This window comes from Ooceraea biroi, chromosome 5 (genome assembly GCF_003672135.1).
Source record: "Ooceraea biroi isolate clonal line C1 chromosome 5, Obir_v5.4, whole genome shotgun sequence".
Classification (NCBI taxonomy): Eukaryota; Metazoa; Arthropoda; class Insecta; order Hymenoptera; family Formicidae; genus Ooceraea; species Ooceraea biroi.
The window spans coordinates 8583741-8609596 of record NC_039510.1 but is presented as its reverse complement, the minus strand read 5'-3'; the positions used below and the strand labels follow the sequence as shown (position 1 = coordinate 8609596).

At 40.6% G+C, this 25856-nt stretch overlaps 4 protein-coding genes across 5 annotated transcripts in view; 2 read left to right on the top strand and 2 right to left on the bottom strand.

The window, feature by feature from the left end:
• The window catches only part of LOC105275142 (molybdenum cofactor sulfurase 2), a 37382-nt gene that overhangs the window by 2177 nt on the left and 9349 nt on the right, over nucleotides 1-25856 (top strand). The window lies entirely within an intron of this gene.
• On the top strand, nucleotides 1191-4571 carry LOC105285993. Its single transcript, XM_020033840.2, has 2 exons — nucleotides 1191-2438; nucleotides 3298-4571. Exons 1-2 carry the CDS (start codon nucleotides 1258-1260, stop codon nucleotides 3347-3349), a joined length of 1233 nt encoding a protein of 410 aa, XP_019889399.1. The 5' UTR covers nucleotides 1191-1257; the 3' UTR covers nucleotides 3350-4571.
• LOC113562011 (uncharacterized protein K02A2.6-like) lies at nucleotides 11391-13324 on the bottom strand. Its single transcript, XM_026969895.1, has 5 exons — nucleotides 13285-13324; nucleotides 12639-13201; nucleotides 12351-12533; nucleotides 11784-12263; nucleotides 11391-11591 (listed from the first exon to the last, which is right to left on the bottom strand). The coding sequence occupies exons 1-5, from the start codon at nucleotides 13322-13324 to the stop codon at nucleotides 11391-11393; spliced, it is 1467 nt and encodes a 488-aa protein (XP_026825696.1).
• Nucleotides 12385-15586, bottom strand: LOC113562029 (uncharacterized protein K02A2.6-like). The gene has a single exon (XM_026969988.1). It carries the CDS (start codon nucleotides 15318-15320, stop codon nucleotides 13359-13361), a length of 1962 nt encoding a protein of 653 aa, XP_026825789.1. The 5' UTR covers nucleotides 15321-15586; the 3' UTR covers nucleotides 12385-13358.

Here is a 25856-nt window from a genome sequence, read left to right as displayed (position 1 = left end):
AGTCGAAACTAAACTAGTTACTTCTCTACTATATAAAACAAAACAGAAACGTCTTTATAACCAGCCGAATCCGGCGCGCTTGGAAAAGAAAATGCCGATTGGTTTGGTCGCTCTGACCAATGGTGTGACAGGAACCGCTACAGAGGCGCCACACGGTCGATCTAAGCAACTGCCATCTATGTTCTATTAAGTTAACCAGAGTTGCAATCGGTAATCCATCTGTCATGGTAAAAGGTTGGAATGTGCACTACATAACCCTACATAGGGTTGAAGGTGCTATAAAAAAATAAAAAAAAGGTTGAGACAGCCATTAAGGGGATCCTGGAGTCATCTGTATTACCGACGAAGTAAATGACATTTTTTAATGAAATCTTTTTATTAGTTGCGCAGAATGAAAAATCCTCTTGCACGATGAAAAAAATCCGTTTGCACGATATCAAGAAACTAATCTTCTACTCTTATCCACGATTTTACATGCGAAATTTAGCATGGAATTTTCCAAACAATGAATTTTTTTATTACGTTTCTAAATTCACTTCGAAAAACACCATCATATTCGTTTAATATGTGGCCAGTGTGGATGATAGCTATTTCGTATATACAAAGCTTCGAAACGGGAAAAAGTTCGAAAATAACAGGTTTGTTATTGGTTTGTTAACCTAACGTCGTACAATAATGTGTTTAATATAACAATTTGGCACTTTGTATGTACTGTAAGATATGGAAAGATAGTAGAGACCGTCAGGTCGCGTAGAGGATCAGAAAGAAAACAATACGATGACAGTAGTAGGAGCATTGGCCATACACGCTAAGACTAGGCGTGAGGAACCAGGGATCCCGATAGAGTCGAGTTCAAGACCAAGGCAATCTCCGAATTATTTTTAGCTTACAAATTCAGAAGTGGGATCCAGATTCACTTCCCGTGAGTTTCGAGACGTTCGCGAATGATGCAGACGCGACAGCAGAGAGAAATGGACCGGGCCAGGATGGAGGACTTTTCGGTGGAGCAGCTGAGAGAAGAGGCTGTCCGCCTTGGGATTTCGGCCAGTAGTGACCGGAATGAGCTCATTGACCTAGTTTACACCCAGCCGTCCAATCTCGATTCACTTCGGAGTGAAGTAACATTTTCTGGGTGTAAACACTGTTAATTTGTGAAATGAAACTGAATTAACAGTGTTTTCACCCAGAAAATGTCACTTCACTCTGAAGTAAATCGAGATTGGACGGCTGGGTGTAAACTAGGCCATTGATCGTATCATGTCGGTCGTCGAAAGAAGCGGCACGACGGAGGCACCGGCAGGATTGTCAAGGGAGCGTTTTGAAAATGTGGAGCAGATCCCGACCCCGGCGTTAGGTGAGCGATCGTCGACGGAGGGAATGCTCAAGCAAGTGTTAGCTTCAGTAGATGTGATGCTGCAACATCAAAGAGAGGCGCATTTGCAGCAACAACAAGTACTGCTTCAGCAGCAACAGCAGTTCCAGCAAGTGTTGCAATTGATAGGGAATAGCGTTGTTGAGAAGATGACCAGAGCGGTGGAGCAAGAAAGAGTTGCAGGAGGATCGGCGGAAAACCACGGCGTTGGTAATTCGTCCGACTCCGCGGAATCGCTACCATCGAACCAATCTCAGCAGCAGAACAGAAGAGCCGAATCATTTGTGGCTGGAAGCATGGTTAAGTGTCTAGCCTCGCAAATTCCAGAGTTCGCAGGATCTCGAGAGGACAACGTGCGGCAGGCCTGGATACAGCGAGTCGACAAGGTGGCCCAAGTTCACGGAGCAGCTGACGGAGAAGTATTACTGGCGGCAACTAGTCGTCTGGCAAAAGCGGCCAGGCAGTGGTACGACTTCCAGAGCGGTAGCACCCTGAAGTCATGGAATAACTGTCGTCAAGAGCTTTTGAAATATTTTGGTAGGAAGGTGCCATTTTTCGTCGCCATGCAGAAAATAGAGGCTCGTAAATGGATGGCACAAAAGGAAACGTTTGATCAATACGCGATCGAAAAACTGGCACTCATTTATCAACTCGATTTACCTTTGAACGACACGATACAATTACTGATCGGAGGAATCACCCAGACTTCACTCAAGGCTACGGCGTTGTCTGTGCCGATGGATACGCTAGACGGGTTCCTGGAGAAGATGAGGATTATTACCGAAGAAGTGGCGGAAACTATCAAGAAAGGTCCAGTCGTGGAATCGGCGCAGAAGAACAAAGAGATCTTTTGTCGCAACTGCAACAAAAAAGGACATCTCACCAACGACTGCAAGGTGGAGATCAATTGTTTTTATTGCAAACAACCCAGTCAGCCAAACCTGCGAAGAACAGACATTGGCAAAATCTGTTCGACAAAATATGTGAGCAGAGAGGCCACAGATTGGGTACAAAATCCACCCAGTAAGCACACTGTCAGCAGTATGCCGACAGATTGGCAGCATATCTGAAGCAGAATAATGCAACAGATCCGGTACCATCTGTGTCCGCATTAAGATTGTGTTCTGCCAGCAGATCCTGTTAACATGATCTGACAGCAGATTGGCGACAGAAACCGAGCAGAGCCTGCCGACATAACCTGGCTGCAGATTGGCGGCAGAAATAGAGCAGGATCTGCGCAGTGTAGTTGGCAGCAGATTGGCGACAGAAACCGAACAGAGCCTGCCGACATAACCTGGCGCCAGGTTGGCGGCAGAAACCGAACAGGATCTGCAGCTTTTGACACTATTCAAATTTACACGGCTAGGAATATGCATTTTCACTCTGCACCGCTATGTGGTGAACATGTTGAGTTCTTACTCGACGTTAAGATTTAGCCTGACAGTTATATAAGTTAATATACGCGTCTTGACATAATAATATTAATTTTTCTAAGAATTTTTGCACTTGCAGCACAGAGGTTCTCATGGACAACGTCCACACACGCCGCAAGCAATCTGAAGGCATTAAATTTGCCCATTTAATCAAATTAAGTATTGATTAAAAAAACAGATTACTTTACAATAGTGGACCAATATAAGAAATTAATTCATACCCCACATAAAAAATTAGATTTATATTGTTAACCAATATTGCTCCAATAAATTTGTACTACTACGGCACTTTCTCGCAGAGCCTGCTCGATTTCTGCTCCCAATCTGCTGCCAACTACACTGCGCAGATCCTGCTCTATTTCTGCCGCCAATCTGCCGCCAGATTATGTCGGCAGGCTCTGCTTGGTTTCTGTCGCCAATCTGCTGTCAGATCATGTTAGCAGGATCTGCTGGCAGAACACAATCTTAATGCGGACACAGATGGTACCGGATCTGTTGCATTATTCTGATTGAATCTGCTGCCAATCTGTCGACATACTGCTGACAGTTTGCTTACTGGGAAAAAGGACATCGGCGGTTCGAGTGCCCGACCCTTAGAAAGAGGGATGTTAAGTCGACGTCAGGAGGATTGCAGCAGTTAGCAGCGGGGCGGACGGCGGCCAACGTGTCCTCGGAGCAGATCAGTTCCTCAGAGTCAGTAGCGGTAGTCAGCCAGATCCGGGAGATCACCCTGGAAAGTCCGTTCCTGGAAGTCAACAACATCGCTGGTGAGCGTTGTAAAATATTAGCCTTGCTTGATACGGGTAGCCCTGTGTCTTTCGTCAAGCTGGAAATCTTTGAGAAATTCATTAAGCCTGCTGGCTATGAGATAAATGTAGTTACAAATAAGTATAGGAATTTAAGTAGAGAATTTTTGAATATTGTTGGCGTAGTGAGAGTAAAATTATCATTGTCCGTTTTCTCGGGTGTAAATTTTGAAGCTAACTTACATATTTTACAGGAAAATTTATTTGAAGGAGATATTATTTTCGGTAGAGAATTTCTACATAACGCGAATCTAATAATAACGGTCAAACCAGTTAATCAAAATAGCCGAGAATCGACAAACATGTTTGCCGAATTGCCCTTATGTATCGAGGATGAGCGATCAGAAAAACCTTTAAGTATAAACACGGACGCGATGGAAATAGACTTCGACGTGGAATCAAAATAGCGACTAAAAGATCTAATAACAGATATCGAACAAAGGAATATCGAGACGCTGGATGATGATTACTCTGTACAAATAATTTTGAAAGATAATTCAACTTACGCATACGCGCCCAGACGTTTTGCACATGCTGAACGGTTACAACTCCGTGAGATCACCAATGATCTTCTGGCACGCGGAAATATTCAGCCTAACACTTCATCCTATTGTTCTAGAGTCGTACCTGTGAGGAAAAAGAACGGGAAATTGAGATTATGTTTAGATTTACGTCCTTTGAATAGTCGTGTTGAAAAAGAAAAGGGTCCTTTTCCCATCATTGAGAATTGCTTATCGGGGCTGAGTGGTAAAAAAAGTATTCACGTTATTAGATTTAAAAGACGGTTTTTACCAAATAAAAGTTCACATAGATTCGAGAAAATATTTATCGTTTGCTATGCCGGATGAACAATTCGAGTACACTAGATTACCTTTCGGGTACTGCGAATCTCCGGCGGAGTTTCAAAAACGTCTTCGTCAGATTCTCTCGAAATTGATCCGCGAAGACAAAATCGTTTTATATATAGATGACATTTTTATCGCAACCGAAACGGTAGCCCAGAACTTGGCGATAATAGAGGAAATATTGGTTATATTTACAAAATATAGCTTTGAATTAAATTACGCAAAATGTCAGTGTCTGAAACGTAAAATTGAATTTTTGGGTTACATAATATCAGCAGAAGGAATTACAATGAGTCCGCGGCACACTGTTGAGGAAAAACATCAGCACATAGCGCCCTATTTTAGAGACAATAAGAATTTGAGTTAGCCATTTTAGTTTCAAAGGGGGCAGTTCGGTTTCGTTTTGTTTTTAGTTGGTTTTGTTTCATCAGTTACAGTTATAGTTTCAGTTAAAGAGTTTCGCTCGTTTTCTTTAAAACAGTAAAGACAGTTACGACAAGAACGATATAAAGATTTACTTTGTAATTGCGAGTTACATTGTTTCGTGGATACAGTTATAACAGGTTATGGGCCCAGTACACGGTAGTACACGCCCAGTGTTGTAAAAGTGACAATTGATCGGAACGTTCGTAATATAACCTCGAAAGAATCGCGCAACGAAGGATGGCATCTTTTACGGATAGCAGAGTTTTCGTGGAGAAATTGAAGGGACCTGAAGATTGGTTGAAATGGAAATGGCACATGGGTCATGTGTTGCGAGCCAATTCACTCCAGGGTATTGTACGTGGTACAAAGAAATGTCCCATCAACCGCGCAAAGACGAGAGGAACAAGAGAAATGGGAAGAAGCCGACGCAAAAGCTGCAAGTCTCATCGGCAGTGTCCTGAGTAAATCCGTCGCAGATTTGGTTTTGTCATGTACAACGTCTAACGAAAACTGGCTGAAGTTATGTGCGCGTTTTGAACGAAAATCAACGCAAAGACTTAACATGCTTATTGAAATGTTTTTTCAAGCACGGCGTGATGAAAGTGAAGATACAAGCTCTCACGTAGCGAAACTACAAAATTTATTTGTAGATTTAAATAACGAACTGGAAAAACACAATGAAAACAGATTGTCGCAACGCATGTTAACCGGACGAATATTATCTACTCTTGGAAAATCACATGATCATTTTAAGGACGTGTGGGACACAATTCCTGAAGACAACCAAACTGTGAATTTATTAGTGGAGAAGCTGTGCAACATTGAATTAAGAGAAACAAAATCTACGGACAATGGACAACAATCTGCATTTTTTTCAAGAAAAGCGAAGAAATCGAGTGCTGGAAAAGGACCTCAGAAGTGTGTAAAAGATACAGAACGAGCAAAGCAACGGTTTCCGTGCAATAAGCGTAAGAAACTTGGTCATTGGGCCGCTGAATGCCCTCAGAAGAAAGACAAGGATTCAGGAAAAAAAGTGGGGTAGGCTGTGTCGGGACACGGCCGCAAGTTTTTAACGTGAATACGTCATGTTAATGGAAAGAGTTCAAAGAAAGATAGTAGTTTCAATCAACTGTGTATATTTTTCTATATATTATAATCCAAAGTCGACACCTTGTATATTATAATAAGATAAAGTGAGATACCCTATATATTATAATTATAATTAAAATGAGACTGTATATTAAAATTGAATGAAAGAAATTTCGTCACGCGTCTCGCTCAACTTTTCAAATTGGCATCCATCGAGTTATAAGACGTATTCACGTCAAAAGGACAAGAATCCAGAAAAGAAGAATGAGGACTCCGAAGAAAAGGTCGATACACTTTTGGCGCATGCTTTTGGTGCTTCTGTGAATACACTATCTGCGGACAGTTGGTATTGTGATAGCGGTGCATCTGTACACATCACTCCTAGTAAGCAATATTTTTCGTCATATTCGCAGTTTCCAGTTCCAGAACGAATTTCACTTGGGAAAAGGAACACTGAAATGCAAGCATTTGGTCAAGGTACTATAAATATAGAAGTGCTTCGTGATGGATCATGGCATGAAACGAAGTTAGTTGAAGTATGGGTACGTTCCTGATGCCAGAGCACATTTGTTTTCAGTCAAGGCCTGTGCAAGAAATAGATATAGCACAATTATAGACGACAAGAGGATTCAAATTTGTTCACAAAAAGACAATAGTGTTCGTGTTACGGGACATCTTTCCTGTAGACTGTACGCTTTGAATATGCGAGTCATAAAATCTGCTCATCAGATCCAGGTTAATATAGCAACAAAAATGGATATGTTGCAGGCATATCATGAACGCTTTGGACATCAAAGTAAGCGGCATGTAAGAGAAGTTCTAAAACACTTTAACATCAGGTTAGTTGAAGCAGAAGAAACATTTTGACGGCTGTGCTGTAGGTAAAACACATCGTTTACCTTTCCGTAGCAAACCACTTCAGTCAAAAGATGTTGGAGAGCTTATACATGCTGACGTTAACGGTCCAATGACAGTTAGTAGTTTGGGAAAGTCTAAATATTTTGTTTGTTTTAAGGACGACTATAGTAAATTTCGACGCATCTTCTTCTTAAGAAATAAAGACGAGGTGTGTAAAGTCCTGGAACAATTTTTGAATGAGGCCGCAACGAATGGACACACTGTGAAGAGGTTCCGATGTGATGGAGGTAAAGAATTTGACAACAAGGATGTTGCCACGCTGCTTCGAAAACGAGGAATTGAACAGTTAATTCCACCTCCGTACACTCCGCAACTCAACGGATCAGCAGAACGAGAAAATCGGACGCTAGTGGAGGCAGCTCGCTCTATGCTGAACTCCACTGATTTACCTAAAAACCTTTGGGCTGAAGCTTGTTTCACAGCAACGTACGTATTGAATCATACAGGAAAATCTTCAGTAAATGAAAAAAACTCCATATGAACTTTGGTATGGACGTGAATTAACTAGTTTGGATCATTTACGGATCTTCGGTACGGAATGTTATGTACACGTTCCGAAGCAAGTTTGATGATAAAGCTGTGCTTGGACACATCGTGGAATATGTAAACGAACGAGATGGATATCGAATATGGATTCCTTCAGCAAATAAAATTGTATGTTCCCATGATGTTCGTTGTAAGCCTGAAGTTATTTGCAATTTGCGCAATAACAACTTAGAAATAGAATTGAAGGATTCTGAATCTCAAACTGAAGCATGGAATAAGAATGAACCAAGAATAAGAAGTCGAGAATCATTGGAGGATCCATCTAGTGAAGAAGATTACAATACGGCGTCAAATGGTGAAGAAGAGATTTCACATCAGGAGGAAGCGAGCTCTGCATTAGAAGGTAAAAGCCAACGTCAAAGGAAGAAACCTTTTTGGATGACAGGCGGCGAGTATGTTTGTTTAGCGCTTCAACCGAGTACACTTGACGAAGCCATGAAATCAGATGACAAAAATAATTGGTTGAAAGCAATGCATGAAGAACTCGATTCGTTAAAGGAAAATAACGTTTGGAAATTGGTGGAAAGACCGGCTCATGCTAAAGTAATCCAAAATAAATGGGTATTACGCACTAAAGAGTTAACCAACGGCGAAGTACGCTATAAAGCTCGTCTGGTAGCAAAAGGCTATGTTCAACAACCTGGAGTGGACTACGACGAAATATTTAGTCCCGTTGCTCGTTACGACACGGTAAGAATGCTGTTGGCTGTGGCTGCAATCAAGAAGATGAAGTTGAAGCAATTTGACGTGAAAACTGCTTTTTGTATAGTCAAATTGACGAAAAAGTATATCTCGAACAACCAGCAGGATTCGAAGATGGCACTGGCAAAGTTTGTCGTTTACAAAAAAGCCTTTATAGATTGAAGCAATCTCCTAGATCAGTGCTCGAAACGATCTGAATATTCCGAGCGATTTTCGAAGTCGACGCCTACTTTCTTTTCCTTACCACGCGCCCCGTAACAGATGAGGGCCAGCGGCCGCCGAGCGTTAGGAGCGGCAAATGAGTGGACCTTACTCCTAGGACCCTGATTACGTAAATTCTGAAATTAAAAAGACTACAAAAAATAAAAATTTTCTATTAAAAATATAATTTTTCTAATATATTTAAAATTATTAGAAACAATTTATATATATATATATATATATATGTATTCTTTTATTATTATATTAAATTATAATAGATTGATTAAATTAATTTATTATTTATTATGTTAATTGTTATAATTTAATTTAATATAATCTATAGTATAATAATAATAATAATAAAAATAAAATTTAGTAAAGCAGATCCTTGTTTATTTTATCGAAAATGTAATGGAAATATATTGTATGTCGCAATTTATGTGGACGACGGAATAGTTGTTGGAAGTTGTGATGAAGAAATTCAACAATTGTTGAAATTTTTACGAAAAGAATGTAAAATCACAGTTGGTGATTTGGAAACCTTTTTAGGGTTGAATATCATTCAACGAGAAGATGGTTCCATTACTATCAGTCAGCAAAAGTATGTTGACAAGATTCTTGAGAAGTTCAACATGAGTGAGTGTAATCCGAACCACTTGCCAATCAGAAATGAAAAATGTTTACCAGCAGAATGTGTTAAGGATCTTGTGCCATATAGAGAAGCTATTGGCTGTTTAATGTAGCGGAGAAGGAGGCAGTTTAGGACACGAGCAGTATTGGACATTTCGAATAAAAAACAATTTGTTACTTTTTTTCATACGTTGAACGCATTTTTCGGTTACGAATCGGTCAAGAGGTAAACGTCACATGAGAGCTTCCGCGCTGTTAACTGTCAAACTAACCTACAAACTATTAATAAGTTTTGCTGGCTGATGTAATTATCTTGGCTCGCAAATGTAAGTATTTTTAGATTAAATTATTGCTCAAAAGGAACCTATTGGTATATTCTGGTTAAGATGATATGTTTTGCGTTGTAATGAGCGAAATACAACGGCATAATAAAAGAGTTGATAAGAAATATTACGTTTTTTTTTCAAGATAGAGTTGGGGCAGTATTGTACGAAATTTACGGGGCACATTAGGATTTGTTCTAATGTGCCTTGCAACTGTTGCGAAAAGGAATTTCGTGTCATTTGATCTCAATTTTCTTTTGTTGCGTAGAAAGTTATTTTTAAAAGTCTAAGAAAGTTATTTTTGTTAAATTTTTACTTTTTAATTTGTTACAAAATTAATAATCTTAACACTTCACACTTTAATTTTTTTAAAGAGAGTTAGATATTTTATTATTTAAAATAAAATAAGATTGATTCTTGGCCTTAATTAAGACAATAGATAGACACTTATGTTTATTTCATTACGTAGTACAAATTACCTTACGTAGTACGCGTAGTACAAATTACTTATTGTTGAACAAAAAATATATTAAAAGAAATTTTTAAGACTGTTGCCTAGTAACAGATTTATTACTTTTAATAAATAAAGTGAAAAGACGAGAATTATCTCGATTTTTCATTATCAGTCCTAAACTGCCCCAGTGGCGTCCTAAACTTCCCCTCCAGGGAGGCAGATTAGGACAGAAAAAACACTTTCTTAAAAGGCAAAAACAACGCACTACTTTCAAATGTGTTTCTTTTATCATACGTTTATATTAAACATTAACAATCAAATTAACTTAAAATTGTATTGGAGAACCAATTTCTTAAAAATTGAAAAAGCTACGAGCTTTAAACAAAAAAGTGTCCTATAGTGCCCCCTTCTCCCCTACCTGATGACGGCAACGCGTCCAAACATAGCGTTTGCTGTCGGAAAAGCCAGTAGAGTTCTTGATAATCTGACTCGGAATGACTGGAACAATGTCAAGAAAATATTTAGATATTTACAAGGCACCAAGGCGCACGGAATAATCTACACTGGAAGTGGTGAATTAAAGATATTCAGTGATGCTGACTATGCCGGAGACGACACAACAAGATCAACTACAGGTGTGATTGCTGTATTTGGCGGAGGTGCTGTGTCATGGAGCAGTAAGCTACAGAAATCAGTAGCACTTTCAACTACTGAAGCCGAAATTGTAGCAGCATCCGAAAGAGCTAAAGAAGCAACTTGGCTAAATCGGTTACTTTCAGAATTATTGAATGTAAAGGATAAGCCAGTCCTTTATGTAGACAATGCAAGCGCAGTCAAACTGGCAAAGAATCCGCAATATCATAAGAGATCAAAGCACATTGAGGTGTGTCATTTACTCATTTCTTTGTACGCGAAAAATATCTGGAAGGTTGCATCGAGCTGGAGCACATCGATGGAAAGCAGCAACTGGCCGATATATTGACGAAGGCATTGGATCGCAGTCAGTTTGAATATCTACGAGGCGGCATTGGATGTACAGATGTTTAGAGGAAGTGTTGAGGAAAAACATCAGCACATAGCGCCCTCTTTTAGAGACAATAAGAATTTGAGTTAGCCATTTTAGTTTCAAAGGGGGCAGTTCGGTTTCGTTTTGTTTTTAGTTGGTTTTGTTTCGTCAGTTACAGTTATAGTTTCAATTAGAGAGTTTCGCTTGTTTTCTTTAAAACAGTAAAGACAGTTACGACAAGAACGATATAAAGATTTACTTTGTAATTGAGAGTTACATTGTTTCGTGGATACAGTTATAACACACACAAAAGCAATTTATGATTTCAAACGGCCATCCTCGATACAAGAAGTGCAACGTTTCTTAGGGCTCACGAACTATTTTCGGAAATTTATTTATAATTATGCGATAAAAGCGAGACCTCTCCAGTTATTGCTCCTGTATTGGTTACTCGAAATGGAGGGGAAATAATACTCTGTACAAATACTGGGGAACCCGTAGGCTATCGTGTTCCGTCGTATAGCACCGCGCGTGAGTGCCCGCGTATGCCCACAACATCCTTTCCATTTTATTAAATGAATATATTAAATAATATATAAACATGTAAAACATAAATACAACGTCCCAACATCACAATGTTCACCACATAAAAAAATCGCGAAATCGTGTATTGGGTTTCCTATCTCGCTCGGACCTGCGAAGAGATACATTTGCACCGCCGCTCTCGGGTTCGGTATTCTCTGCCTCGCTCTCTACTTCGCTTGCATCTCGCGTCTCGACATCACCGTTTGTGTCAGCCTTTACAATGTGTTCATCCGCATTCTCATCAACGCTTACATTCTTCGATCGTTCATATACGTCATCTGTTCATGCTGGAGCAGGGCCGCCATTCGCTCTCCGTGGCTCATAGCGGGCAGGAACCAAATGCCACCGATTCCTTCGCAAAACACTACCTCTTCCCATTTTAATTACGTACGCATTGGGATTGCGATCTGCTTTTACAACCCTAGCGTATGTTCGGATATCTATTACCCATACGAGATCATTCACATTAAGTTTCGATAACTTCCTCGAGCGGTGTCTCTTATTATAATTATGTTCCTGTTTATCTTTCCGTTCTTGTTCCTTCACCTTAATCTTATTATGCTCCTTAAACGATCCTAAATAACGAGGTAATATTGGTACGCGAGAACGGATCTTCCTGGAGAACATGAGTTCCGCGGGGGTAAATCCATTATCTAAAGGCGTAGTTCTATAAGCTAAAAACCCTAAAGCAATATCATCTTTACATTTTTTAATAATAGATTTGGCTATCTTGACTGCAGTTTCTGCAGCACCATTACTTTGCGAATACTTAGGAGAACTAGTTATGTGCTCGAAATCATAGTCCGCCGCAAATTTGCGAAACTCGAACGCAAATTGTGTGCCGCAATCGCTCCTGACTATTTCAGGAATACCAAATCTCGCGAAAACTTCTTTACACTTACTGATAACTTCTGCCACAGTTAATGTCTTCAAAGAAAAAAATTCAAAATATCGAGAATAATAATCCATTATAACAATATACCATACATCTAACTTAAATAAATCCATACCAACTTTTTGCCACGGCCGATCTGGAAATGCTTCTTTCACGAAAAAATCTTTGTTATTTATTCTATGCTCAATACATTGTGGGCAACTTTCGATTAAATGCTTCAACTGCGTATTCAATCCAAGCCACCAAATGGACTGTCTGGCTCGGTCCCTGCATTTGTTTATGCCCAAATGCCCCTCGTGTACCTTAATCAATAAATCTCGTTATAATGAAAGAGGAATAAGCAACCGGGTACCATACATAAGAAATCCATCAGAAAATGAAATACTGTCTTTCAATGGAAAATAAACCGACAATCCACTTGGTAGCCTATCTTTGTTCGGCCATGTACCTAAACAAAAATCTTTCAACTTCCTGCAAACAATATCTTTTCCTTGCTCCTCCTTTATCCGTTGCAAAAAACTATTTGACACTGGCCAATGGCTAATAACAAAACGCACATAATGACTAATTTCTTCTTCAAACTCATCTTTCAAACTATGGTCCTCCTCTATAGGGTTCCTCGATAAACAATCCGCCAACACTAATTGTTTACCCGGTACATAAATCACTTTATAATCATACCACATCAAACGCATCCGGATTCGCTGTAATCTAGGGGTCAAATCATCTAACGCTTTAGTCTGCAAAATCTGAACAAGGGGTTTATGATCCGTTTCCAACACGATCTCAATTCCTATGATAAAGTCTTTAAAATGTTCCGCAGCATAAGCTAAAGCTAATGCCTCTTTTTCTATTTGACTATATTTCTTCTCAGAACAACTTAACGTTCGGGATGCATAAGCCACTACCTCCCGATTCTTCTTTGCATCTTCTTGTAATAAAACACCCCCTAACCCATAACTCGAAGCGTCTGCTTGGATTATGATGCTTTTGGAATAATCGTAATGCGCCAAAGTTGGAGCTTTTGTTAATAACTCTCGTATCTGATCAAACGCTTTCTGTTGCGGATCATTCCACTCAAATAGAACATCATCCTTCAACAAAGCATGTAAAGGCTCAAAAATATGCTACTTATTAGGTAAATACCGACTAACATAATTTACTGAGCCCAACAATTGCATTAAAGATTCTTTATCTTTAGAAATTGGAAACTTCGTAATAGCTGAAATACGAGACGGTAAAATATCAATTCCTTTTCCCGATATTAAATGCCCTAAAAATTCTACCTGCTTAACTCCAAAAATACACTTACTCTTATTCAATGTTATCCTAGCGCTTCGTAATCTATCTAAAACTGTTCTCAAAATACTATAATGTTCCTCCATACTATTCGTATGGATTAAAATATCGTTAACACGAACGGCTACGTTAGATAAATCATGAAACAAATCATAAAACATTTGTGAAAAATAATCAGAAGCGCAATTAATACCGAATGGTAACCTCGTAAACATGAATCTACCAAACGGGGTTATAAAGGTTGTTAATGGTTGACAACTTTCATGCAACCGTATTTGATAAAATCCTGACTGCGCATCTAATTTTGTAAATATGGTCGAACCCTTCAACCCTGCTAAGGTTACCTCGACCTTAGAAATTGAAAAATTAGGTCGCTTAACGCTATTATTTAACTGTATATAATCGCAACATAAACAAACGTCGTCAGAGCCTTTCTTGGAAACAACCACTATTGGACTACACCATTCTGTTGGAAAATCAACAACTTTAATTATTCCCAATCTTAACAATTTATCCAATTCTGCTTTTAATTTTGGAAGTAAAGGAATAGGTACTGTCCGAGGAACTGTTTGGAAAAAAGGCTTCACATGTTCTTTAAACTGAATATGCAATTCCTTTTGAAACTGGCCTATTCCCTTAAATACCTGAGGAAACTCCTGAATAAAACTATCCCAACTATTCTCTCGAATATTATTAATTGTACTGATTAAATTAAACTTTTTTATCTCTGGTTTCCTTAATAAATTTCGCTTCAATCCCCGAATGACATAAACCGTCGCCTGTATCTTTCGTGCTCCCTGAACCAATGTTATAAATAAACATCCCATCAACGGTAACTTTTTCCCGTCAGGTCCCAAAATAATTTTCCCTGACTTACGGATGCTCTTCTTACATACTTGTGGAATGCATTCATCAGAAACACATGTAATATCCGCGCCTGTATCAACAATAAAACATAATGGCTTAAAAATTTCGGGAATGTACGCTTGGAATTGAAAATCCGTTTCCCCCAACAAACTATTCGCAACGCCGATGAACACGGGCGCAATGTGTGCTTCCTCGTCGCCGTCTGCTGTATCGTATTGTTCCACGTGTCGTACTTCTTTGGACCTGCACATCCGATCCCAATGGCCTTCTTTTTTACATCTCCGACATGTAGATCTCAAGGCAGGGCATTTCCTATCTGGTGTGTGATTCGGATAGCCGCATCTGCCGTACGTTTGCTCCTCTCGGCGAAGGGTGTCCTCACTGCTTTTCTGCTTCCGGAAATTGCGGCGTTTTTGAAACACTCGATTAACCTCCGTTTCCTCGTCCGTTGCGTGCCGGAGTGTCTTTCCCTCCTTGGCTTGTATTTCCGCTTGGCGAGCGATCTCGAGGGCCTTCTCCAATGTTAAATCGTTTATTAACTGTAATCTCTTGGAGGCGCGTGTGTCACGGATTCCTATCACAATACGGTCACGGATGAGGTCGTTCCTCAAGACTCCGTACTCGCATGTCTCAGCCAATGAATGTAGAGCTGTAACAAAGGAGTCGACCGTTTCTCCTGTCTCTTGTACGCGCGAATTAAATTTGTAGCGCTCAAAAATAACATTCCTCTTCGGCGAAAAATACGCGTCGAACTTCGCCTTGACTTCTACAAATCTGGTCGACGCCGTGATACTTGGCATAACTTGGATCATAACCTCCTCGGACTTCTCCCCATCGTATAACATAACAGATTGATTTTGTCCTGTTCTGATTTGTCCGACAATCCGGTTACCGAAATATACCTTTCGAAATATTTGATCCATTTTGGCCACGTCTCTGGCCGACTAAAATCAAATTCTCCTGGCGCTTGGATAACGTGCGCGTTCGACGCCATTTGAGGTTAACGTACGTTTTCTGCTGTATTGCACATTTAACTCTCGTACGCGAGTACGTATAAGACTTTATCTGTCTTACACACGCGGGATCCCACTTCTGACACCATGTATTGGTTATTCGAAATGGAGGGGAAATAATACTCTGTACAAATACTGGGGAACCCGTAGGCTGTCGTGTTCCGTCGTATAGCACCGCGCGTGAGTGCCCGCGCATGCCCACAACAGCTCCTTAAAGCATCGACTTTTAACTTCGATTCATCTTGTGTAGAAGCATTTGAAGGTTTAAAAAAAGAGCTCACTTCTGCATCTGTTATTCAGTTATATAATCCAACCGCTGACACGGAACTACACACCGATGCTAGCAGTCTTGGTTTAGGCGCTATTCTTTTGCAAAAGCAGGCTAACAATGCCTGGGCGTCAGTCGCATTTTTTAGTCAATCTCCTAACGACGCGGAAAAGAAATACCATAGCTATGAATTGGAGATGATTGCGATTGTAAGAGCAATAGAACGGTTTCATATGTATCTCTATGGTTTAAAATTTAATGTAATTACCGACTGTAACGCAATTGTATATGCTATAAATAAAGCTAATTTGAATCCGCGTATCGCGAGATGGACATTAGCTTTACAAAATTATGATTTTAAAGTTACTCACCGGTCTGGAAATAGAATGGCACATGTCGATGCACTCAGCAGGAGCGTAGCATACGTTAATGAATTACCGCTGGAGAGAGAGCTCGAATTCAGACAATTAACGGATCCTAGAATTAGAGAAATAAGCAAGCAATTAGAATACCAGGATAGTGAATAAATTCACATTAATAGATGGTCTTGTATACAGGGTGTTCCAGAATTGTGTATGAAGCGCTCGTGAGCGGGTAGAACGCATCGAACTGAGAAGAAAAGTCCTTTACCGTTTTGAAATTTTCGCAATAGTTAACAAGTTATTAATTATTAAAAATCGCTATATTAGTCCGGCCTACCGCCGAATGCAAGCGCGCGGCGAGATACGACCGCCTAGAGATCGAGGTTGCTAGGCGAGCGGAGAATTGTTTATTACAAGTGGCAATGGCTAGGCAGGAGCGACTTGTAATAAACAATTCTCCGCTCGCCTAGCAACCTCGATCTCTAGGCGGTCGCATCTCGCCGCGCGCTTGCATTCGGCGGTAGGCCGGACTAATATAGCGATTTTTAATAATTAATAATTCGTTAACTATTGCGAAAATTTCAAAACGGTAAAGGACTTTTCTTCTCAGTTCGATGCATTCTACCCGCTCACGAGAGCTTCATACACAATTCTGGGATACCCTGTATAAGAATCATGAAAACCGGAAGAAGTTTGTTGTCCCCGACTCAATAATATCGAATTTAATAAGGGCTCATCACGATGAGATGGCTCATTGTGGTGCAAAGAAAACGTATGCAGGGATAATAAAAAACTTCTGGTTTCCAGCTATGCGTAAAAAAAATTTATGACTATGTCGAAAATTGTTTAACGTGCGTAATGGCTACTAATGCAGAGAACCGTTTTGAAGCCGAAGCGCGTCTATATCCGTTACCCAAATTGCCACTAGAAATATTACACGTCGATCATTTCGGGCCGTTAAAAGAAACCGCGGATAATTATAACATGTTTTAGTGATTGTTGATGCGTTTTCTCGTTTTACGTGGTTATATTCAGTAAAATCGACTGGATCTAGAGAAGCGATAGTTGCGTTAACGGAATTAATTAATACGTTTGGTAAACCTTATCATTTGGTGACGGATAGAGGCACTGCCTTCACCTCGTCAGAATTCGCAGAATTCGTGAAGAAATTTGACATTAATCATCGAAAAGTAGCTGTAGCAGCCCCGTGGGAGAACGGAATGGTCGAACGCATTAATCGGTTCATAAAAAGTTCGTTGACCAAATTGTTAAGGGAAGCGTCAGAATGGAAACAGGAGTTAGGTCGTTTACAGTATATAATTAATAACACATATCATTCAACTGTAAAAGCGAGTCCGGCTAAATTAATGTTCGGTTTTGATCAACGCAATCATGCGGATTCGTCTTTCGTTCAGTTTACGAAAACACTAGCGGATATCAATACTGATTTAGAGAAAGATCGAGTGGAGGATCGGGAGAGGGCATTGAGAGCTTCTGAATTGCTGAGAGAATATAATAAACGATATTATGACGGAAGTCATAAAAAGCCATCTGTTTATAAGGAAGGTGATTATGTGCTTATACGTGATACGGTAATCAAAGCAGGTGAAAACGCTAAATTAAAACCAAAATATAAAGGACCGTATATGATAGACAAAAGCCTTGATAATAATCGTTACGTGGTAAAAGACATACCTGGTTTTAATATCACTCAGAAGCCTCTCAATACAATTCTCTCGTCTGATCGGCTCAAACCGTGGGTGAAACTCCATCAACAGGATCCAGAGGAGAAGTGATTATTAATCTGGAAAAGAAAGAACATTATTAGTAATTGTAATGTTAATTAGTATTTGATAATTAATTACAGAGTTAAGTATATAGTGCGACGCCGATTTTTACCGGCGTCGATGCGCGGCCCGCCTTGCACGCGCTCTCAACGTCGCAAACCCAGTGCTCACGCGATACTCTATACTTCCTTAAATTGGGCGCCAGGTGCGTCTCTGTGCACCACTCGAAAAATCGTCAAGAACGCGACTAGCTCTCCAAATCGGGCGTAGGATAATAAGTGGGGACCGCTGGAAGGGCAACCGTGAAACAATAAGGCTCCAACAATTCAATAACAAATAAATCGTGTATTTGGTTCGCGAGTACATCGGACGGACGAATACTCGTCCGCCAGGCTTCTCAAGAGGATCTCTCGGATAGCGCACAACTCGGAACGGTCGGCGAGGCGAATCTCTAGGCGGCCGTACCGCTACCCGAAACTACCCGGGATCGACTCTCGACGTTCGCTCGGCAAATGGGTCGGAAATCCAGATGAACCCGGAGACCTCCGAAGAAACGCCACACCTCGGCGAAATCTTCCCGGGTCCCGCGATTCCGATACGATTCCGACCCCAATACGCTCCACGGAAGGCTGACGCGTTCACGCAGCTCTGAGACTCGCTAAATCGCCCTGCGATATGATTCAGGCCCCGCGACGTTCAGCCCGCAACTGCGACACGATACGATACGATACGATACGATAAACCACACGGAACTCGACGTGTCGATCTCCCCGGGAGTCAGTTACGGCAGCACGGCAACGGCACCCGACGGGCACCACATCGAGCTACGGCTCACGCTGGTCCCGTTCGGACGGGTCTACTCTTAACAACCTCCGCCGCCGCCCGATTAACGAATCTTCAACAGCGCATTACTACGCGAAACGCGACGCAGACAGACTCCGCCGGAAAACGATACTACACACGACCCGGCGACAAAACTATACTTTACGCGAGAACGATAGACTTTACGCACGAATGATGAGAGCGATACTGTACGCGAAAACGATGGAAGCGATACTTTACGCGAAAATGATCCTGCACGGCATAACGCAACCTTCGACCGAACGGCAAAGGTCCCCGCCCGTACCTCGGATCGCGACTCTCATTTCGCTACGTATAACTCGCAATTGCAAAACGCGACGCAAACAAATTCCGACGAACAACGATACGTTACGCGACAACGATCCAGCACGGCAAAACGGAACGGCAACCCGTAATCGCAAGTTCCCCGCCCGTAACCCGGATCGCGACAATTACAAACCGACAAGATACAAATCGCGATACAACATGGACGAGAGCTGGCTGTGGCTATTGATGGGAGCGTCTCTCCTTACGCGGAATTAACCAGGGCCGACGGACCTCGCCTCGGTACATCTCGACAACGGCAGAACGGCATAAAGTCGCCACACGTGGCTCAAGATCGTGCATACAACCGCGCAATTAACAAAACGTCGAGATGCCGCGAGGGTCCGCTTATCCGGTTACACGGACTATGGTTGCAGAGTGAAGATCTTACAAAGTCAGCTCGTCCCTCGCAGTCCGGATGTCTGGCCCACGGTAGGATCGTTCTCGTTCTCAGCGTCCTCCCAGCGCGGCAGCCAAACTCAAAATCGTCGTTACCGGGGCTCGCCTAGAGGTCCTTGCCCTTCGCGCATCAATCGGCGCAACCCCTCGTGTATCGATCCACGCATCGATCCGCCCCTCGCGATCGCCGCGTTATTGCCGCTATCGTCGGCTCGGCGGGTTGCCGTGCGGCAGGCGCCAAGTTTGAAACTCCTGGATTCCCTTGCCGTGTGTTACGCTCTTGTTCCGCTGCCTCCGGACGCCGGCTGGCCATGCCCTTGTCCGGGGCGCGGAAGGAGGCGACGATATGCTCAGGAGTCCTTGTCCTGGTCGCCGGTTTTATTTCCTCCTTGCTGACGGCTGGGTAATCCCCGTAAAGCTGTGGTTATTCTCCCTTGGCCCTTCCTGGTGCGAAAGGTTTTCTTTCGGGGTTGGCTCTGGACGGCGCGGCTCCTCCCAGGCCACCCCGGAACCCGCGCTCCGCTTCTCCGGATTCCTCCGCCTTCTGGGTTTCCCTTGATGACCATGGAAGTACACATCTCAAACTATGATCTCTCACTCTGCGAACACTAAGAAACTCGCGCGCTTTCCGCGCGGTACAAGTAACCACGGCAATCGCAATCGAGACACAAGTTCGACGCTCCCTCGCCTGAGGGAACGATCCCACCAAAACTGTGCCACCTCGATCGGGCGAACCCTTGTGACGGACGCGCGGGCGTCACGTCACAATAGGTGGTGGGTATAGTTAGGAATTAGTTAAGTATCTATCAATAATAGAAAATATGAATTTTTACTTGCAAATAATTTACATAATTGTATTCTGTTGTATACACATTTTCGATGCGAATCAATAAATGAATTGTAGTTACCAAATACTTCGGGACGAAGTCGTCGGTCAGTATGGCCGAGATGTAAGGTACAATAGAAGTCCAAATTATCGATCGATCGAACGTGCTAGCGAGCAGCGTCAAAGTTTATCCGGTATCAGCGCTATCATAGCAGCTCATAAAAACCGAGTAAGGTCACTAAGGTCACATAGTGCGAAGACCGACGGTTCGGAGCTCGTCGATGCGGATTGAGCAAACACTCTCCTTTGAGAAGGGAACCGATCAAGACGGTAGTCCCGAGAGTCTTGTAACAGTAATTGTATTAAATAATATCAGTGTTCTATTAAGCAAGTGTTTATCGAATACCATCGCACCCATCTTTACAACATCAGAAGTGGGATACAATCCGCTACCCCTCGGAGAGGAGGGATTTGAGAAGCAGCTAGGTCCTTCGTGAGGCCTGAATTTGGAGGTTGGGACGGACTCAGAAGAGTGAACCAACATGGAGGTTGGGACGGACTCAGAGGAGTGAACCAACATGGAGGTTGGGAAGGACTCAGTGGAGTGAACCAACATCGGAGACATTCGGGGACGAATGTAATGTCAGGCTGGCCGAGCTGTAAGATATGGAAAGATAGTAGAGACCGTCAGGTCGCGTAGAGGATCAGAAAGAAAATAATACGATGACAGTAGTAGGAGCATTGGCAATACACGCTAAGACTAGGCGTGAGGAACCAGGGATCCCGATAGAGTCGAGTTCAAGACCAAGGCAATCTCCGAATTATTTTTCGCTTAGAGTACGAAATGGCTATCATCCACAGTGGCCATATATTAAATGAATACGATGATGCTTTTCGAAGTGAATTTAGAAACGTAATAAAAAAAACGATTGTTTGGAAAATTCCATGCCAAATTTCGCATGTAAAAATATGTCTTGTCGTGGACAAGAGTACAAGATTAGTTCCTTGATATCGTGCAAACAGATTTCTTTCATCGTGCAGGAGGATTTTTCATTCTGCGCAATCAATAAAAAGATTTTATTTAAAAATGTCATTTACTACGTCGGTAATACAGACGACTCCAGGATCCCCTTAATATTCACCCCAGAGTGAGTCACGTTCAGCAGATACAACTGTTGTACAACTGTTGGGTGAGTGTCTGCTGAACGCCGTTCGCTCAGTTACCGATACTCAATATGTTCAAGGAGTGGACGCCATTTTTTCCATCAAAGTTTTTCTCCGCCATATATGTAATACTCATATATAGCCAGTCGCTCTGAAACAGAGGCGAAACTATTACGGTGCGGACGATATCCTTTTCTCTGTCTGGCAGAGAACTTTGTTGTGCAATGCGCATGCGCGAAAAGTTGTAAGAGACAGTGAAGTTCTAACCTAATTCACGTGTCGCTGTATGGAAAGAATGTGAAGAAGCTGAAAAAAAGTGCAAATGTAAGACAATTTTTATATTATTAAAAGATACAGTACCCTAATAGTTTTATTATCTGTATTAGCGGTTGTATAAGTCTATTTCATCTTTAACCGCTTGCGCAGAACACCTTGCGTACAACAACTGAAGTAACTTTAATGTCTCACTTTCAGCGGAGACGTTTTCTCTCACTTCTACTTACAGGGACTGGCCATATATGAGTATTACATATATGTTCTCCGCTACCTAAGCGCAACATGTTGTAAAACAATAAAATGGCGACATCCATATGAAAGATAAACACGTGTCATTACACTATTTTCTAACTAACCGTATCTCTCATCAATTATCGTTGTTGAAATCTAGCAGTCAAATTTGCGTGGAGAACAGACGAATGATCAATCAGACGAACAACTTCTTCTTATGACTTATGAACACTTTATTCGCACAAATAAATAACTTTTGCTGTGATTCAATCACGTACAACTCAAACGAAATAAACGGGAAAAAAGAAATCAATTGTTACGTGTTACAAGGCTGAAGCGAGAGTGAGGTGCTCCGAAATTTTCGCTCGTATCGGTCTCACAGTATAATTACTCCCGCGCCACCTTGCGTTATCTAACACATCTAATTACTATAATCTGGTCCAACGACCACTGACTAATCCAGCTGGAACATGCAAAATTATTTCTTCCAACAGCGATTATGGGAATTACCTCGATTTTTGGCCAAACGATTTATTTTGTGCATACATTTTTTGGCCCATATGATTAATTTTGTAACAATAGAAGATGAATCGGTAAGAGGAATTTCCTTTCGAAAGTTTTATCGTTATTATCTCGATTTCAGACCCAAACAAATTTATTTTGTGCCTACAATGTTTAGCCGAGATAAGTAATATATGTTCCATTAATTGTTTTGTAACAGGAGAACACGAATCGGTAAGAAGTGACTCGAGAAAGTTTCATAATTGCGATTATAGGAATTACCTCGAGTTTTGGCCAAACGTTTTATTTTGTGCATACATTTTTTGGTCCAGATAATTAATTTTGTAACAATAGAAGATGAATCGGTAAGAGGAATTTCCTTTCGAAAGTTTTATCGTTATTACCTCGATTTCTGACCCAAACAAATTAATTTTGTGCATACAATGTTTAGCCGAGATAAGTAACATATGTTCCTTTAATTTTTTGTAACAGGAGAACACGAATCGGTAAGAAGTGACTCGAGAAAGTTTCATAATTGCGATTATAGGAATTACCTCGATTTTTGGCCAAACGATTTATTTTGTGCATACATTTTTTGGCCCAGATAATTAATTTTTTTATTAATATTTATTGTAATAATAAACGGGAAATCAAACCCTCTGGTATACGAAAGAAACGCCAAGAATATAACCATTAGAAAAATATACATACATATATAATGATACAAAATTTAAACATAAAAACAAAATAGATCTGAGTAAATGTAATATAAAAGAATAACGTAGTCTTAAAATAATAACATATAAACAAAATAGATCTGAGTAAATATAATATAAAAGAATACCGTAGTCTTAAAATAATAACAGTTCAAATATATACATATCTTAAAATAGCACGCAAAATAGATTTGAGTAAATATAATATAAAAGAATACTGTAGCCTTAGAATAATAACAATTCAAATACATACATATCTTAAAATATCACGCAACGCAAATGCAAATATAATCACAAACATAAATTATAACAAGTGATTCGACAAAAAGCTTTTAATAGCGCGAGGGGTCTAAAAGAAAAGATCCAATTGAAGAGAAAATTTATCCGCCATCCCGCATATACGATTCAGCGGCTTATGTTGTCCATAAGAGGTACTATGGTGTCTTATAAAGAACAGATTATTATGTCTTAGGGACTTTTCAGGAACATGCAAATTAACGCATTCCAGCAGCTCCGGGCAGTCAATGCAACCACAAATAAGATTGCATAAGAACATCACATCAGTTACCGATCTACGATTCGTAAGTGTCAACAGGTTCAATTCGGACAAAATAAATTCGTAATTGTGATCACATATATCCATCGGTTTATCAAGTTTAAAGCTAGCGCTGCGTAGAAAACGATGTTGAATTCTCTCAAGTATTTCACACTGATACACTTGATAAGGAGACCACACAATCGAAGCATACTCCAACTTGGGTCTCACGAGAGAGCAAAATAAATGTCTCAGCGTGTTAACATTATTAAAAAGTTTACAAGCTCTATTTACAAAACCCAGAGTCGAGGACGCAGATCTCGCAATCAAGTTAATATGCCTTTCAAATGACAGGTTACTGCAGAATGTTACGCCGAGATCACGAATAGAGTCAACGGTATCAAGAGAGACCCCCCCCCCCCCCGAGAATATAATCATGTTGATAACTTATTTTCTTACGACTAAAATGAATCACGAAACATTTAGAAGGATTAAAGTATAATTTGTTAGCCGCACTCCAGGAATCCAGCCTAATAAGATCCTGTTGCGGTAAAAATGCATCTATTGGGCTATTAATACAACGAAATAACTTCATGTCATCAGCATAAAGCAGAAAATCAGAAGTAATAGCACTCTTAACATCATTAATAAAAATAATAAACAATAACGGACCCAGGTGTGATCCCTGCGGAACTCCCGAAGCAACCAGTATATCTTTGGAAAAGGAGCCATTAAATTTTACAGTTTGAGACCTGTTCATAATAAAACTGGATAACCATTTCAAAAGGGCTCCATTAATTCCTAAAACGCGTAACTTATCAATAAGGATCACATAATTAACCGAATCAAATGCCTTCTTAAAGTCCATATAAATAGAGTCAACCTGCGATCCGTCCTCCAGAGCAGTGACTAAATAATCATGATAGAGCATCAGATTGGTAACAGTAGATCGACCTGTCCTAAAGCCATGCTGTTCATTAATTATTACATTTTTTAATAACAAAGACATTTTCTCAGCAATAATATTATCAAATATCTTGGGCATCACGCACTGTTTACTAATGGGCCTGTAATTGGAAATGACTGCCTTATCTCCTCCTTTAACAATTGGTATCACTATGCACTTTTTCCAAACATGAGGAAAAATGACCTCAGACAAAGATTTATTATAAATCAACCAAAGCACTCTAGATAACACAAAATTACAAGATTTAATGAATATCGGAGGAATGCCGTCATTTCCCGGATTAGAGTTAACATTTAACTTGTTTATGTGTTTAAAAACCTCACCGATGTCTATATTAAGGCTCATTAAATCCAGATTAGTATTTACTACCGCATCGCAACCACTCCTTAAGTCCCCCTTGATAACCTTATCGCCAGCATAAACAGATTCAAAGAAGTCAGCATAACAGTTAGCTATATCTATTGTAAATCATTTTCGAAACATTTACCATTATAATACACACATGAAGGAGAAGAGCTCCTACTCGAAATGCTATTAATAAAACCCCAAAACACATTACTATTTTTCGAGATCATACACTCAGTTTTCAACAAGTAATCCCTCCAATTCCTTCCAGAGAGAGACTTACACTGAGATCTTAAGTTAACAAAGAGAAGGTAGTCACTAAACAAATTAGATTTTTTATAATCAAAGTGAGCCTTCTTCTTAGCCTTAATCAGAACTATAAGTTCCCTTGAAAACCACCTCGGAAAAGTAGACGTACGAACTGAGTATGCCGGCACATATGAGGATATCACAAAATCTAGATGAGCATATAACAACTTAACTGCATCTTCAACACACAAACTTTCAAACTCATCATCCCATCGTATACTGCCCAGATACTCGTTAATAGCTGTATAGTCCACACGCTTAAAATTCCGTCTAAACTCCGGTCCAGCATTTCTAGTCGTCGCAGTCGCCATCGGTAAAAAAAATTTTAAGGCAGGATGATACCTATCGCAGTCAATTAGTGGGTCCAAACTCAGATCCATTGAAATCAATGGTAAATTAGAGAAGACAAGATCCAGAATATTTCCGGTCGCATTGCGGACGCAGTTAAATTGACTCGAATGAAATTCGTTAAAATAATTTTCAAGTACATTAGCTTGCTTCACCATATTGCATGTACGCAAGACATCGTAAGCAAGATTACCAAATCTATCATTATAAAAAGACACATTTGGAAGATTATAGTCACCTACGATTAA

What these genes read in the sequence shown, in the direction of transcription:
- LOC113562011 (XM_026969895.1), bottom strand. Translation starts at nt 13,324, where the DNA reads ATGATGTTCTATTTGAGTGGAATGATCCGCAACAGAAAGC. An exon ending in GGCTACCAAGTGGATTGTCG is followed by an intron (nt 12,534 to 12,638) that starts GTTTATTTTCCA and finishes TTATTGATTAAG; the next exon opens with GTACACGAGGGGCATTTGGG. An exon ending in CAGATCGGCCGTGGCAAAAA is followed by an intron (nt 12,264 to 12,350) that starts GTTGGTATGGAT and finishes TTTTCTTTGAAG; the next exon opens with ACATTAACTGTGGCAGAAGT.
- LOC105285993 (XM_020033840.2), top strand. Translation starts at nt 1,258, where the DNA reads ATGTCGGTCGTCGAAAGAAGCGGCACGACGGAGGCACCGGCAGGATTG. An exon ending in CCGACAGATTGGCAGCATAT is followed by an intron (nt 2,439 to 3,297) that starts CTGAAGCAGAAT and finishes ATGGTACCGGAT; the next exon opens with CTGTTGCATTATTCTGATTG.
- LOC113562029 (XM_026969988.1), bottom strand. Translation starts at nt 15,320, where the DNA reads ATGGATCAAATATTTCGAAAGGTATATTTCGGTAACCGGATTGTCGGA.